Below are 16,718 nucleotides of genomic sequence, written 5' to 3'. Positions count from 1 at the left end.
AGTCATCATCGATGACGAAACGCGTAGGGCGTGGTTTGAGAGAAGCCGTCACTTGCCCATGATCTTCTGTTGCTGTAAGAACTTTGGTTCCTGCTCCCCTGTGTTGTATTGCTGGCACTGAGAACTGGTGTGGCTGTTGCTGGTTCCCAGAGGGACTTCCTGTGCTGAGGCGCCGATCTGGAGAGACGTCACTTCCGGTATCTGACTGCATGGATGAGAGACGCGAGCGGACGCCATTACCCTGATCGGACGGCACTTCTGGCACATGAGAGCCAATCTCATATCTGCTATTTTAATTAGTACTTTTGTGAGTGGGCATTTGTTGATTTTAATGTTCTATAAACACTTGTTATTATGTTAATGCACTAGGTGTGCGCCTGTTTTCTTTTTTCTCTTTTCATATATATATATATATATATATATATATATATATATATATATATATACACACACACACCACTGTTTTTTTTTATAATATATATATATATATATATATATATATATATATATATATATATATATATAATAAAAAAAAAATCTTGAATTTTTTTACATTTTCACAAATAGGGCATTTTAGTTTTAACTGCACTGTAGCTGACACCGTGCACACATATAATGCTCCTGAAATTAGGGTTACCATATTTGTCCCGGACAAATGTCACGCATACGCAGTCAGCGTTCGCCGACTGCACATTTGCGAAGAGCGCTTGCCAACTGCGCATGCGCGATCGCCGTTTGAAGGTTGCGCATTCAGGATCGGAGCTTGCCGGTCGCGGCCAATGGGATTAAAAAAACGGGACAGTCCCGACTAAACCGGGACATCTGGTCACCCTACCTGAAATGTAACCCCTTAGACAGTGCATACTGTACGTCACGTGTCCCATGATATGATCTATCGTCAACCGTGACGGGGTTACAGGCTTCAAATTTTTTGGTCAAAAGATTCAACTAAATAATACTTGTTATGAGAAAAAAAAGCATATAGAAATCAATCAAATAAATTGTCATTGGACGTGCACTGGGGTTTCTTTGCTTACTGATATATATAAAATTCTAGGAAAAATGGTAGAAGTATGAATCGCTTATTAAAGCGTGAGAATCAGGCAGCGAACCATAAAATAGCAGCTGTCGGGGTTTTAAAACAGCTGTTTGTAATGTGACCATGTATCTGAGAAACAATAGTAAGTTTTTATTTCGGCAAACAGCTTTGTGTTAGCGGTCTACATTCAAATGCATATAACTTCCCCCAAAGGAATTGGCCTGAAACATGTCATTTTTCTTTTATTTTTTGGTAATAAAATCTAATTTTAAAGAAGTGGAGATTTTGATAACGAAAAAAACATGTTAAATACTTTTCCCCCACAAAACCCAGCTGTGTTTTGACCCTTTCCTCGGTCGTGCGCAATATGAAATCTTGCAATCTTCTTTATTTATTTTTATTCTGTGATGTGAAAACATTAAAATCGGTTTATGAGAGTGATCAGTGGTTTTCCTCAAACCGTCGTCTGTTTCCCAACCTGAAGGCGGCTGACTTCATTTTCCCCTGTAGGCTGTATACAAATGGTTTGATAGAAGTTTGTGTCATCAAAATATTACGACCGGCAGAATGTTAAGTAGATAAATTGGGTTGCGCTATAGGAGTTGATTTGCGTGCCATGGATTTCACGATGAAACTCTGCTCGTCTGCTGCGCTCTGCCCATAACTGTCTCCTTTCTGCCCCTTTCACCTCTACTGTTCTCTTTTGCCTTCAACCCTTTTCCCTTCACTGCCCCTTACCTGTGAAAGTCCCTCACACAGAATATGCTCAGCACCTTCTCTCTCCACCTTCAAGACAAACCTTACAACTCACCGCTTAAACGAAGTGTCCCAATAGCCTGGATCAGGGGTGCGCAAACTGGGGGGATGCGAGATTCTCTGCGGGGGGTGGGGGGCCCCGTGATCTTCCCGAAGGCATTTAAATTAAATTCTGGAGGGAGCGGCGAAGGCCTCTGTAACTTCACTTCCCTTGGCTCAGCCGGCTTCGGGGTCACGTGAGCCACGTCAGAGCCGAGGCATGGAAGGGGGCGCGAGGAGTGGAGGGAGAGCCGACAGGGGGGCGCAGGGGGAAAAGATTGCGCTCCCCTGGCCTGGATTCATGACTACTGCCCCACACCCAGAGTCACTCCTACCAACAACTGCACTTATTCCCTCACCTGCTGTCTCGGTCTCCCAACATACCGCTTAGATTGCAAGCTCTCCGGGGCAGGCAATTCCTTTCTTATTGTGCGACACTGATGCCCTTATTGTATTATAATTCCCTGACGGAATACAGCCGTGTATTTGAATGAGCTGTAAGGTGCTTTCATTTACCCCAAAACTGACATTGAGTGACCTTCATAGCAGATTAGCGACACGGTTTATGTCTATTTCCTAGCTGGTTTTTTCTTATGTTTCATTTTTCGTTAAAATTATAAAAAAGCCCCCAAAAGCCTCAAGTGTTTACAAAGTTTGCATGAAAAACAAACGTCAGAGACTCATCAGGGACGTAAGGCTGAGCCCATGGTGTGGGAGGCCGCGCGGAGGCGTCCGCACGGGGCGCGATCAGACTGCCTTAGGGCAGTGATCGCGCCCATAGACCGTGTGGGCGGAGGCAGGAGGGGGCGCGCGTTGTGCAAGAAATCCGTTGAAACGGATTTCTTGGCGCCACACGCAGGTCACGTGAGCGTTTCGTCCCAATGAGGGTGAACCAGCTCCGTGACGCCCCTAGGAACGCCCCCCCACGGCCTGTCGACCATGGCCAAGGAAAGCACCCGCTTCCCACAGCCTCCGCACGCCTCAGCGCGGGTGAAGGCACCAAGGCCCGGGACCAAGACTTAAAGGATAAAAAAAACACAAGTGGGAAAAAAAAAACTTATAACAGGGAAAAGTGGAGGTAAAAAACCCACAACTCTTTAGTACATTATGGAGAAGAAATCTTGGGACAAACTTGCTGGGGTAAGGCTTAGCACAGCTTAGTAAACCCGTGCAACACAATTGTAGTAACGGATTCACGTCTACAAAAACACTAAAACAAAACAACAACATTCGTGAGAAAACCAAGCACACTTTGAATCAAAACTTTAATTGCAATTGCCAAGTCATGTGAAGCGGTACAAAAAAAATGTCAGTATTTACATAAAATGCTCAGAATGTTTTTTACTTTTCTGTTTAAACTGAAATGTGAATACAGAGGCGGTGTAATGATCACAGTAACAGTCTCATGTAATGCCCTGAGTGTTGGAGAGGAGGAGGGGGTGGGGGGGGTCGCTTACAATGACATTGGATGCTCTCGCAGTAATATAACGGCTTAACCGTGGACCAGATGAGACCTAGAAACGGATGTTACTTACTTATAACGACTTTTCACTAGCAAACTATTGTTCCACCAACCAATTTACAACTAGTGTAACTTAGCCCAGCAGTTCCCAACGGGGGAACAGCGTGGGGTCTCCAATGGGTTTGCCAAAACAAATCTGCAATGGCGGTTCCCAGGCAGTGTAGCGCAGTCCTGAGCCGGTGTGGGGACTGCGCACTTAGTAAGGCCCCAAACTGCACCTTAGTGTAGGGGTGTCGCTGTCATTTACAGCAGGAGATCCAAAGTCGCTCCGCACAGTGCTTTGCACCTACAGCAGCGAGGCATTGTGGGCCGTGACTTTGGAAGCTCCCGCAGTGAGTGACAGCTGTACCCCCCATGCTGCCTGCACACACTGAGGGGCAGTTTGGGGGATTATTAAGCCTGTCCCCCCTCCATGAGCTCAGGACACTATACTGCCTGGGATCGGTCACACAGTGTTAGCGACAGTCTGAGGGGTCGCCAATAAGGTTTATTCACTAGGGGTTCGCGGGACGAATATTTTCTAGCAGGGGGAGCACAATGTAATAACGGTCGGGAACCGCTGCCTAAGTCCTTTATCTATTTCATGAGGGGAGGATTAGCCAACAAATTCTAGCCTACAAACACTGCCACCTACACTAGCAATGCAGGTTTTATTAACCCCTTCGCTGTCAGAGGAGCATTTTTGCCTCCTCTTGTAAATTTGGGGTTAATTAACTATGCAATCCCTCTTGACAAAGTGAACGGATAAGCTGTCCACCATCTCCTTTTGTCATATTATGTATATCCGTTCACTTGGAAGCGCTATGTACACTAATGGCGCTATATAAATAAAGACATACAATACAATACAATACAATACTTGGTCAACAGAGGGATTGCATAGTTAAGCAACCTCATCATTGCAAGACGAGAAACAAAATGGATACTATGGACAACCTCACTGGGGGCCAATAGAAAGCTGTGACATCGTAGGCTGATGACATTGGAGCTTCTGCTTGGGTGACCACACAGCCATCTTTATTTTGTACTTGTAAAGGAAGAAAATGACATTTCTTGGCAATCGGGTGGTTCCCTAAGTTTTGGGTAGCATGGTTCCTCTCCGGTGGGGGTTTTGGGGTAGACTGTGTCTTTAACGCCAATGCTAAAGCTCTCTGGACGTTCCGATTATCCTTCTAGGTCAGGGGAGGCCAACTCCAGTCCTCAAGGACCAGCAGCAGGTTCGGTTTTAAGGATATCCCTGCTTCAGCACAGGTGGCTCAATCAGTGGCTCCATCTTTGACTGAGCCACTGATTGAGCCAGCAATGCTGAAGCAGGGATAGCCCGAAACTCTGACCTGTTGGTGGCCCCTGAGGACTGGAGTTAGCCGCCCCTGATCTAGGTGCTAATAACTAGTTAATGCCACATGGTCTGTGAATTATTGCCTGACATACACGGGGAGGAGCGTCCTTCCGGGGGCTGCGTAACAAATTCAACGTTCCTCCAACGTTATATAAAATAAATAACAAGAACATCGACTTTTTATTTTTAACGGTTTGGGAGGGGTGTAGGGCTGATCCCCGAGGTAATCTGTTGGTCGTATGAAAAAAATAGAAACCTTTATCTCTAGGAAACTGACTGACATCTTGTGTGGGGGGGGGTGTGGGGGGGGGGGGAAGGTTTTCAACGAGGTTAGGAAAAATACATACAAAATCTCTTAAACACACTTATTACATATTATACAATTAATGATTATTTTTTGCTGATTATATAAATCATTGATCAAATAATGACGTCTTTCTTTGTTTTCTACTAGGTGGTGCTTTAAAGCAGCAGTTCTGAGCTTTACGTCTTGATATGTTATCTGAAGAAAATGGGTAAATAAATGGGTAAATAATAGAATAATATTTATTAGGTTCATTGTTAATGTTGTGGTTAATTGCACTTTGTGGTAATCGTGTTAAACTATGAAATAAAGTGACAATCCAAGCCGGATGGTTTTACCCCCTTTTTTTCATTTTCTTTACCCAGGACTGAAGCAGGAGGTCTCCGTAGTTGGACCCCGTTAATTTCAGCTCTGTGGACCCCCTGCTTCCGGAGAAACTTACTTCCGTAGGGGACGCCGGTAGCTGGTTCACGTAATGGCGGCGTTTCAAACCTCCCGCACCATAAGGAAGCTGTGATGTCACTCGGTGCAACTTCCTGTTGGCCCATGTGACGCGGGAGCTTTAAACTCTGCAGAGAGATCCCGGCGCCCACACCTTGGTCTGGACCTCAGGAAGCAGGGCGGTCCCCGGAGCTGAAATTGAATGGGGGTACAGCTCCTGAGCCCCCCCTGCTTCAATTCGATGTAAAAATAAAACGTTTTTAAAACAAACACATCATATTCGCAGAGAATAGAAACCTACACGGAATGCAGTTAATTAAAAAATATATACTCTGCAGCTCGTAAAAACTCGAGCTCTCATTCCAACAATACAAATAATCTTTACAAAGGATAAATGTCCCATTTATTTCCCCTTCTCGTAAGGAGGAAAGAAACTGGTTTTCATTTTGTACCAAATTCCTCCTTTTAAACTATACTTCGTCCAAACAAAGATGCTTTTTTTTATTATTATTAGTGCTCGAGATTCACAAACCATTTAATGAGCGATACAGACCTGCCAACATTTGATGTGTGAAAATAGGTACACTACACAGGTCCCATAAGGTTTGTGGGCAAAAAAAAACCTACAGGCAAAACAAATATTTACCAATAACACATTTGTACATGTATTCTCTACAGAAGTAATACTTCACTTTGATAAGAATATAAAAACTATTTAAAAAAAAAAATACTGTGTTTCTAAATAGACGTGAAAATGTTTTAATCCGGGGGAAATATTCAAAAGTATTTTTTTCCCCCAATTCCCTTCAATTATGTAATTGGGTAAAGGATCTGAGCTTCAAGAGACAGTTATCCATCACCTAGAATAAGCGCCTTAAACATGTCACTGCCGTTGACTCATCATGGCCGTAGGATGGAAAGCATCGTTACAAGACACGTCTTCCCAATGTCTATTACGGTGGCAAGCCAATCGCCTTTTTCTTTTAAACATTTGTGTAAAAAACGAATGACACCGGATTGAAGAGGGGGGTCTCCCGACAGAACCCAGTTAATTTCAGCTTTGAGATACTTCCGGAGATACTGACCTCGGTATGGGGTGCCTGTAGCCTCTCCGGTTGGGTAGCATGGTTCACATTAAGGCGACGTTTCAAAGCTCCCACGCCCTGCGGGCCAATAGGAAGCTGTCACGTCATCCGGTCAGGCTTCCTATTGGCTCCCGTGTGACGCGAGAGCTTTAACTTTCAACCCCAGCTAGCTAAGCCGGAGAGGCTACCGGCACCTACTACGGAGGTCTGTATCTCCGCTAGCAGGGGGTTCCCAGAGATGAGTCGCGTTTATTTCAACCTGTTTTTGGCCCTCGAAGACTGGAGTTAGCCACTCCTGGTCTACTCAACATGCTAAGGAGTTGGGTAAAGCAGACGGAGTTCTCTTTTGTGGATGTAAGTGAAAGTTAGTGCATCATTCACCAGCGGCTCACCACACCGATTCAGGACCTCAGACACCTGCCATGTATCTTCTTCAGCATCCCATTATTCTGGTGTCGGGAATGTTGACCCAGAAAGGTACACTCGAAAAATGTGTGGTTTTTGTTTTTAGATCAATTGGCATTTCCAGCTAAGATCGGCCCGTTACAAATACGGATACGGCATCCTGACTTTGCAAGCTACCATTCAATAGGATGTCACAGGTAAAAAATAAAATAAGACTTTGATCTCTCTTCGCGTTCATTTCGTACAAAATCATTTATAAACGAGATGGTGACATTTAGATCAGAACTGCTGCCTTAAACACCAGAATCACAAGAATTTGATCAACAAAACCGCGGATTTTCCATTTCAAAGGAATTGGTGCCAGAAAAGTCCCTACACAAACTTGGGGTGGCTGTGTGTTACCCTTAATAAAAATACATCTAAATGATTTATTTTTCTCTTTGCATCCACTTAATAGGAAAAAAAAAAAGGTAATTTCAGGTCCGTTTTCTTTTTATGCTGAAATGAGGGGAGCAGAAATGTCAAGTCTGAGACTCCGAAATGTATACATTCAATTATATGTGTGTAATGTAACTGCTCCGGAGTGTCCCTAACTCCCTTTGTCGCTTCGTATAACCACTCCTTTCATCCCACGCGGCTGTGAGCAAGGTTACAATACAACTTAAACACTCAGAGTTATTTATCGATCTCTCTCTGCTGCAAAACCGAGGCTCTTAGTGCAAATATTTTACTGATTTATAGGACGGTGTCCGTTAATAAATAGCCACTCATGTTCAGAAATGCATATAACAGAAACATGGAGGCAATGTACGTATCCACTGAAGTATGTTCTGCTGGTTTCATGAAACCGACACATCTAAGAAGGGAAGTGTACCGCACCCCAAAGCCTGACTGGGTTTCCGATGCAGAATTAAAGGCGGACAACGGACCACCAACGTAGTTTGTTCTATAACTTCCCTAAATCACAAGATGATGCATATGAGGCAACACTGGAGCAAAAGTGCATCGATACGTTGATGATGCAAGATGAAACCTTTGCTCCACAATGGCCTTGATACGTGAACTTGTATTATGGGTACAAAAGAAAAAGTGAAGTTTTAGCCTGAAACACAGCCTCCCGGGTTCCCTATGCCGTGGCGAGCCTGAGTACTTAATATTGCTCACTGAGACTCTGTTGTTTCCTAAGCGCTCGCGGCACGATCCTGTTCTTCAGAAATAACCCTTTGAAGAAGTTGTCGCTGATACTATGAGGCATGTAATTCCCGATAAAGTACAGGAGCCATAACTCGTTGCCTGCGAAGTACTTTACTTTGGGGTTCTCGGATATGACGGCGTCCGTGATGCTGTCTATGACGGGGCTGAAATCGGAGCGCGCCGTATCGGCATATTTCATGAACAGACTCTTGGTTTCCGAGATGTACTCTTCCCCGTAGTCCTGAAGCAGGTCGGTGGGTAGGCTCGCCAACTGGTTCTGATGTTGCTGTTCCCAGTAGGCCACATTATCGTGTGCACCTAGAAAAGATTATAAAACATAATTGTATGTATGTATGTATGTACAGTATGTATGTATATCTTTAGTTATATAGCACCCACAATGAACTTGGGGCTTTGCAAGACAGACAATACAGGGCAGGGAATTATAATGCAATAAGTGCAACAAATAAGGTCAAACCACAGGAAAGGAAATCCCTGCCCCGGGGAGATAACAATCTAAGTGGTATGTTGGGAGACTTACAGACAGCAGGTGAGGGAATAAGTGCAGTTGATGGCCATCGTTAGTAGGAGTGATTAATTACACTAGAAAAGAAGACTAAGTAGGACACACAGCCTTGAAAAAAGCCCTGTGTGCTCCATAGGGTCGCTAGGTGGCTTCTCCAAACATATGGGACACAATAGTGAAAGGTGCAACACGCTTGAGACACACACCTTTCCACTCCATGCTGTTTTCTCCTCTCCTTGGCCCCACCCACAGGCTCCTGACACCTCCTCTTGATTGGCTGCTTTACCCAGCAGCAGCCAATCAGGATGGAGGAAGCTGCCCAGCCCCCAAGCAGCAGCCCTTCTCTCTCCCTGCTCTGGGAAATCCCGCGACCCCCCCAAGCCAGTCAGGTCAATGTCCAGAGAAGTAATACCGGTATACATATACACGCCCAGAGAGGTAATACAGGTATACACATACGCGCCCAGAGAGGTAATACCGGTATACACATACACACCCAGAGAGGTAATACCGGTGTACACATACACGCCCAGAGAGGTAATACCGGTATACACATACCTGCCCAGAGAGGTAATACCGGTATACACATACACGCCAAGAGAGGTAATACCGGTATACACATACCTGCCCAGAGAGGTAATACCGGTACACATACACGCTCAGAGAGGTAATACCGGTATACACATAAACGCCCAGAGAGGTAATACCGGTATACACATACACGTCCAGAGAGGTAATACCGGTATACACATACACGCCCAGAGAGGTAATACCGGTATACACATACACGCCCAGAGAGGTAATACCGGTATACACATACACGCCCAGAGAGGTAATACCGGTATACACATACACGCCCAGAGAGGTGCGTCCGACCTCTGGCTGGGCCCTGGCTGTCGGTCCTCTCTCCTCCGGGCCCTGGCTCTCCCCCAGTTGTGGGCCTCCCTCACTCTGTCCCACGCCGAGCTTGTGATGGCACGTGGCGGGCCTCTCTGACATCGACGTGTGCCGGAAGCAAGCTGGGTTCAGCTTCCGGCGTGCACCGGCATGAGAGGTAGGCCCCGCGCGCGCCAGCAGCTCGTGAGACACGGTAAGGGAGGGCCGCAGTTTGGGGAGAGCCGGCCCAGCGGCGAGAGGACCGGCAGCACGCTATATGTTTATTTATTTATATACTGCAAACAGGCGTCTCTTTTTTCTTTGTCTTTTTGCAGTTATCTTTGTGGGGTTGGTGATCCTTATATTCAGGCTGCAAGACTCTGGAGGACCGTGTATTGGGACTGTTTTTTTCAAACATATTTTTTATACATTTGTGTTTTTTTTTTTTACACTTTTTGCATTTTTTATATTAAGGTGTTATTTATTTGTTACATTTTTGGTTGTTTATTAGTATTATATTGTGAGATACTTAGTGTGCACTCACTCCAATATCCTATTGGTCAGTGTTAGCTTTAATTTAGTCAGGCTAATATAGTGATTCACACTAGTTTAATATACAGTAGGCGCTACTTCATATTTTTCTTTGTGTGTGTGTGTGTGTTTGCTGTTTTTATGGGCATTCTGATTGGTCCGTCACTCAGCCTCTGGCCAATCAGATTGGTCCGTGGCCCACTCCCGCACGCCTCTCATTGGTCTGCGTGGCTCTATGACGTCACCCAACGGCCACTCTCCTGTTCTCCTCCTCACCCGCAGCTCACCTCCCCGCCGGCTCCCCACCCACAGTTCACCTCCCCGCTGGCTCCCCACCCGCAGCTCACCTTCCCCCCTCCCGGTGTCCATCACTCTCCCCCGTCAGCCGGACAGGCCCCGCCCCTTCCCTGCTGCAAGGTTCCCGGTGGCTCGCGCCTCACACGCAGCTCACCCCCCCGCCGGATCCCCACCCGCAGCTCACCTTCCACCTCGGCGCTCCTTTCCCCCCTCCCGGTGGCCGTCACTCTCCCCGTCAGACGGACCGCAGCTCACCTTCCCCCTCACCGCGCCTTCCCCCATCCCGGTGTCGCTTTACAGGACCCTGTGTGTGTGGAACACTGTAAGGGGGGAACGGAGCTGCGCAGAAGGGGGGGACGCACAAACAGAGAGGGGGAGCGGAGAAACAGACAGGGGGAGTGGAGAGAGAGGAGGGAGCGGGAAATTGTACTCCCGGGCAACGCCGGGTGTCTCAGCTAGTATATATATATATATATATATATATATACACATACTGGACACCTTGTTCAGCTAGTCTTAGCTGATTGGAGGGTGGCTCCTCCTACCTAATTGAACCTTCACCCTCCCACATTTAAATGGTTAAAAGCTCACTCCGTAGCATCCCCCACTCTCAGGGGTACTTGCTTGCTTGCAGTATGATTGTGACAATTCTATTACAGAGTGCTTATCCTGGTAATGTACAGGTGAATAAAAGCTTCAATCAGACTTAGAACTTTGCCAATTAATATTGACAGATTTATTATAAATCATTCTTCCTGGCAATGCACAGGTTATTAAGAATTTATATTAGTGTAGGGACCCTTGAAACGTGGTCTGCCGTGAAGTTTGGCTCAAGGGCTTACAACAATTTGTCCAAAATGTTAAACTAAAAGACCATTTTATTTAATAGATATTTGTACATGTATATTTAGGCACTGTACCGTGTCTGAGTTTCACTGGATATGCACTGAGCTCTGTCTGTGTTTTATGTTCTGTCTCTGGTTTTAAATATATATATATATATATATATATATATATATATATATATATATATATATATATATATAGTGGTTGACAAATCACCAAAAAATCTACTCGCCACACAAAAAAATCTACTCGCCACCTAGTACCAAACGTGTGCTGCTTGGGCCAATATTTACTCGCCCGGGGGTTAAATCCACTCGCCCGGGGCGAGCAAATGTATAGGTTTGTCGAACACTGTATATATATATATATATATATATATATATATATATATATATATATATATATATATATATATATATATATATATATATATAAATAGACGTGTTAGTCCAGTTGCGATAGTGCAGAATAAATGAGTTCTTCAGTATTAGGTGATGCCTTTTTTATTTGGACTAACAATTTATGTCATAGGACAAGTTTCGAGAGTTCTCCTCTCTTCCTCAGGTCGCAATACTGATTAACACAGGAATAAATGGCTAAAACAGAGGTTAGGAAAGCAGAAAAAAACAAAAAAAACAGATTTAGATAAGGTGGGGTGAGAAAGGGATATCTGAAGACATTGGAAGGGTAATAAAAACGGTGAGAAGTAACAGCATGTAGGGGGAAGGGGATGCTGTGTGGGGGGAGGGGGAGAAGGTGTGAATAAGAACATTGGCAGAGAGGCAGGCAGGATAATTACAAACAATTGTGATAGTGTGTGAGAAACCCTATATCCGCATTAAGTGCTCTTGTTTTTGTGTCAAAGAGTCTTATCATTCTGAGTTCAAATGTTTTCTGTTCTTGGGTGCTCCCTAACCACCTGCAACCACAATTGAAGCAACTAATATCTTCTACATGCTTCCCCAAATCCACAACTAGAAAATCCCGGCACACCTATTGTAACAGATATGGATACACTCACGGAACAAATATCAGACTTAGTGGAGAATATCCTCAAACCTCTAGTCAAACACCAACAGCTTCATACAAGATACCACAGACTCTCAATAATCTTAACATCAACCAACTACCATCCAACACGCTGCTAGTTACCATGGATGTAGAATCCCTTTACAGCAACATCCCCCACAAGGATGGTATTGAGGCACGCTTGCAATTCCTTACATCTCTCCTGGATCAGAAATACAGCGCTGAAGTAATTACCAAACTGATAGAATACATCCTCACACACAACAACTTCAGCTTCAACAAGGAAATGTACCTACAACTAATGGGGACTGCAATGGGTACCAAGATGGCACCGCAATATGCCAATCTTTTCATGGCAAATCTTGAACAAAGATTCCTAACTACATGCCCCCACAAACCCTACAGATACATTGATGACCTGTTTATAATATGGACAGAGGGTGAAGGAAACCTAAAACAATTCCACAAGTCCCTGAACTCATTCCATCCATCAATTAAACTCAAAATGGATTATTCAGCAAACCTAGTAAACTTTCTAGACACAACAGTAACACTGAAAAATGGCAAACTACACACATCTGTATACAAGAAACCAACAGACAGAAGCAGTTACCTCCACAACTCCAGTTTCCATCCCACTCATACAAAACAAGGTATCATACACAGCCAGGCTATAAGGTACCACCGCATATGCTCTGACACCGAAGACAGGAACAGGCATCTCACCACCCTGACCGAATCGTTCAGACAGAACGGATACAATCCAAAGACTATTGCCAGAACTACTACATCTGCACTAAAAGCCCCACGAGAACACCTGGTACAATACAGAGAGAAATCCTACCACACGCATACCACGTGTGGCCACATACAACCCTACCCTAGAGGGAATACGAAAAATAATCAAAGATCTGCAGCCCATGCTGGCAGAGGATGCGACATTAAAAGAAATCTTTCCCAAACCTCCCATTCTTGCATTCCGGCAACCACCAAACCTCAAACAGAAATTAGTCAACAGAAAACTTCATAACAAACTTAAAGACACTGATAATGGCACAAAACCGTGTAACAACAAACGCTGCAAACTCTGCAAACATATATGCCATGATCCCACAGCCAGTCACAACCATGGAACACTCAAATGTTAACGGATCATACTGCTGCATATCCAGGAATATAGTGTATATGATTCAGTGCAACAAATGTGACCAAGGTTGCTACATTGGCAAAGGCAGAATGAATATGCACAGACACTCTAGTCTATACAACACCACGAAGAAGGAAGATACTGCTCACCTGTGGGACATCATTTCTCACAACCACATCATTCCATACATGATTTAAAAATCAAACTTATTAATGGAATGTTTAAACACACCCAAGAACGGAAAAAACGTTTGAACTAAAAATGATAAGACTCTTTGAAACCAAACAAGAGGCCTTAATGCGGATATGGGGTTTCTCACACACTATCACAATTGTTTGTGTAGCCCCCTGTAAACAGCATGGGCTATAACATCTTCCTACTACTGTGGTAAGTCCTGTTAATGACAGGCCCCAGTAGTAATCATGGGTTTTTCCCCCTTGTAAGCCTGCCTGATTGATAGATACAAGCCTGACTCTGCTGTAGGTCTGATGCAGAGGGGAGGTTCTGTTGATGTCATGAGGGGCGGGGCTGACGAAACTTAGTTGCAGTTCCTGTGGCTCTCTGTTCTGTTGGTGTTGGAGTGTCTGACTGGACAATCAGACTGTGTGAGCTAGATCATAGGTTCCAGAGGAGTAGGGCCTAGTGAGTTATAGGTGGACCAGTGCCCCTCACCCTGCTTAGGGGGTGAGTGAAGAGCTAGCCCCACCCTGAGCGCCATGGGCTGAGGGTGGAGGCAGGGAGCAAAGACCCCCCTTCAGACCATCCTGAGGAGAACTATTTGGAGGGAAGGAGAGGAGAAGGAGACAGATCCTGTACACTGTGAAGGAAGTGTTTTGCTGTGTACTACTGCTGCTCTGTGCTGCTCTAATAAGCTGTGAGTACAATAAAGACCTTGTGGCTTTTACCAAAGACTGTGTGATTTGGAGCATTCACCCCTGGACCAGGGTGGTTCTTCTATACGGGTCCTCTCCCATATCCCTGGGAGCTATAGAAGATGGAGGCGCTGCACCACCACTAAGATACCATGGAGGCCAATACCCCAGAAGCCTGGTCCTGTCTCCCCCCATAACACCGCGGGAAGCTCAGGCCCTCCTGTTCCACGCAGGTATGCACCACCACTCTGCATGTAATCTGCCCTCACGCACCCTAGACACCACAGATAAGTCTGGGGGAGGGGGGGGAACAAGGGTTACATTTGTAATGATCCTGCCTGTCTCTCTGCCAATGTTCTTATCCACACCTTATCCCCCCCCCACAGAATCATCTTCCCCCTCCATGCTGTTCCTGTCACCGTTTTATTACCCTTCCATGTCTTCAAACACCACTTTCTCACCCTACATTATAGCATCTACATCTCTGGGGGGGTTTTTCTGCTTGTTTTAGCCATAGATTCCTTTGTTAATCAGTGTAGAGGGAGAAAGGGGGTGGCCCGGGATTAAAGGGGTTACACCCCATTTGGCCATCCCCTGACCTCACCAGGGAGACAAAGGGTTAACTGGGCTCATACCCAGAACTGTGATTTAACCCCTGTTATGACATGTAAATGTGTATTCCCCTGTTCCCCCTGTTTTATTGTAACATCTGGTCTGCAGCACACACACACTGGGATCCATCCGGGAGCACAAGGGTTAATAGTTGTATAGTGATTATAGCCCTTTGTGTAACTTTCCCGCCTTTTCAGGCACCATTTTGCAGGTTCCCATAGGCCGCCATTAGGGCTCAATGCTTTCTAATGGTGAATCTTGCTGTTTGGGTCCTGTTTCCTGAGAAGACCAGCAGATGGCGTCCGAGAGGGAGAGCGGCGGTTTCCCATTGAAAGTCAATGGGCTCACTGACTTCAATGGAGAAATCCTCGAGAGAGCTTTCCAGGAACGAGTTGGCTGCCGTCCAAACCGCTTAACCGCAAAGCGGATACATTTTCAATAGGAGAGCTTTGATCACTTACAAGTCAAGTTCAACGACAAGTGGCGTGGGAATAAACAGTTCTAGGGCCCCTAGAAACAAAATTCTTTCTGTCCCTAGTTCCTAGACCTCCCCCCACTCGACCACAACCGGGTCCCCGTATCCTGGACCCCCGATAAGGGTCGAACCGAGAAGAGCGGGCCGCGCCATAGGTTCCAATGGCGGCGGCAGAAACAGCTCAGGAAAACGGCTAAGTGTGAAAAGCTGAATATTGGTAATCCATAGCTCCGGTTCCAGAGGGCCCAGCGGATCGGGGTTTGGGGTATCTGTAGCCACTGCTCCGGCATCGCTGCAGAACCATCCTTGACCCGCTTGGGCCAACCCGACGGAGTATGGACCCCCTTGAAGGTTCGGGACTTTTCCCATAGACTCCAATGGCGGCCAAAACCCATTGACCGGCTACGGCGGAAAAACTCCATTGACTTCAACGGCGGCATCGCCCCGTTGAAAGTCTATGGCGGGGATTCCCATAGCCGCCAACGGCGGCGGTTTGCCATTGAAAGTCTATGGCGGCGAAGCCCGTTGTTTTCAATGGGGATTTAGTGAAAAACCGTGATTTAATTTACAACGGAGATTTATGTATTAAAATGTGAAAAGGTTTTAAGTGTATTTGTGTATCTCCGGTTTCCCAGGTCGTAGCAGGTCGCAAATTGGACCCTAGGGTGTCCCAATTCCGGCATTGAGAACTGGGAAGTTTGGACCTGCTGGACCCAAAGGAACCGGATATTTTAATATGTTCATGTTTTATCCAACATACTGTATTTCAAGGTATGTGTAAAACCCAGAGGAAATTCCTTTGCATACCAGGGTAGCATATGGCCAATGTCTAGGACCTGAGTATGTTTCAAAGGATTTTGCCACCTCCACTGTTTGCATGAGGGTGGAGACTACTCAAACCAGAGCAGTCTTCAAGTGTTCCATTTCACACCTCACAACAAAGGATTTCCTGCCAGGTACTCCGCTTGGTAGACTGACTGGCATTCCTGATATAGAGGAGGGGTTATAGAAATGGGACCCCAGAGCTCTACTGCGCATATACCAACTAGCTGGGGGGGCATGTGTCAAAAAGTGTTCCCACGTTAACGAGTGGCTAGAGATAATTGAGAACCAATCCACGGTACTCAATGTTAAGGATAGGGCACAAAAGGTTTATAAACTGATGTCCACCCTGTATCCTTTGTCTTCAATTTATCATCTGAATGCTACCTGATTGCGAGAGAATTGCTATGCTATATACTTCTCATTCCCCAACCCCAAAGTAAGTGTACTTCTTGTTTGTTACTGTATTATTCGTGTGTTCACCTATCCAAAGGAATAAATATACTTTATTATATCTCGGACTCGTTCAGTTCAACCCAGTGATTTGTGTAACCTTTAATG

At 45.5% G+C, this 16,718-nt stretch overlaps 1 protein-coding gene across 1 annotated transcript in view; it reads right to left on the bottom strand.

The window, feature by feature from the left end:
• Positions 1 to 3,085: 3,085 nt before the first annotated feature.
• LOC142470094 (11-beta-hydroxysteroid dehydrogenase type 2-like) overlaps positions 3,086 to 16,718 on the bottom strand; it is a 34,843-nt gene continuing 21,210 nt past the window's right edge. Inside the window, exon 4 of the mRNA XM_075577031.1 lies at positions 3,086 to 8,442. Coding sequence (XP_075433146.1) covers positions 8,081 to 8,442 — 362 coding nt within the window. The 3' untranslated portion in view covers positions 3,086 to 8,080. The remainder of the gene's footprint in view (positions 8,443 to 16,718) is intronic.

The sequence above is a fragment of the Ascaphus truei genome, chromosome 19 (assembly GCF_040206685.1).
Source record: "Ascaphus truei isolate aAscTru1 chromosome 19, aAscTru1.hap1, whole genome shotgun sequence".
Classification (NCBI taxonomy): Eukaryota; Metazoa; Chordata; class Amphibia; order Anura; family Ascaphidae; genus Ascaphus; species Ascaphus truei.
The sequence above is the reverse complement of the archived record's forward strand: the minus strand, read 5'-3'. Positions and strand labels throughout refer to the sequence as shown.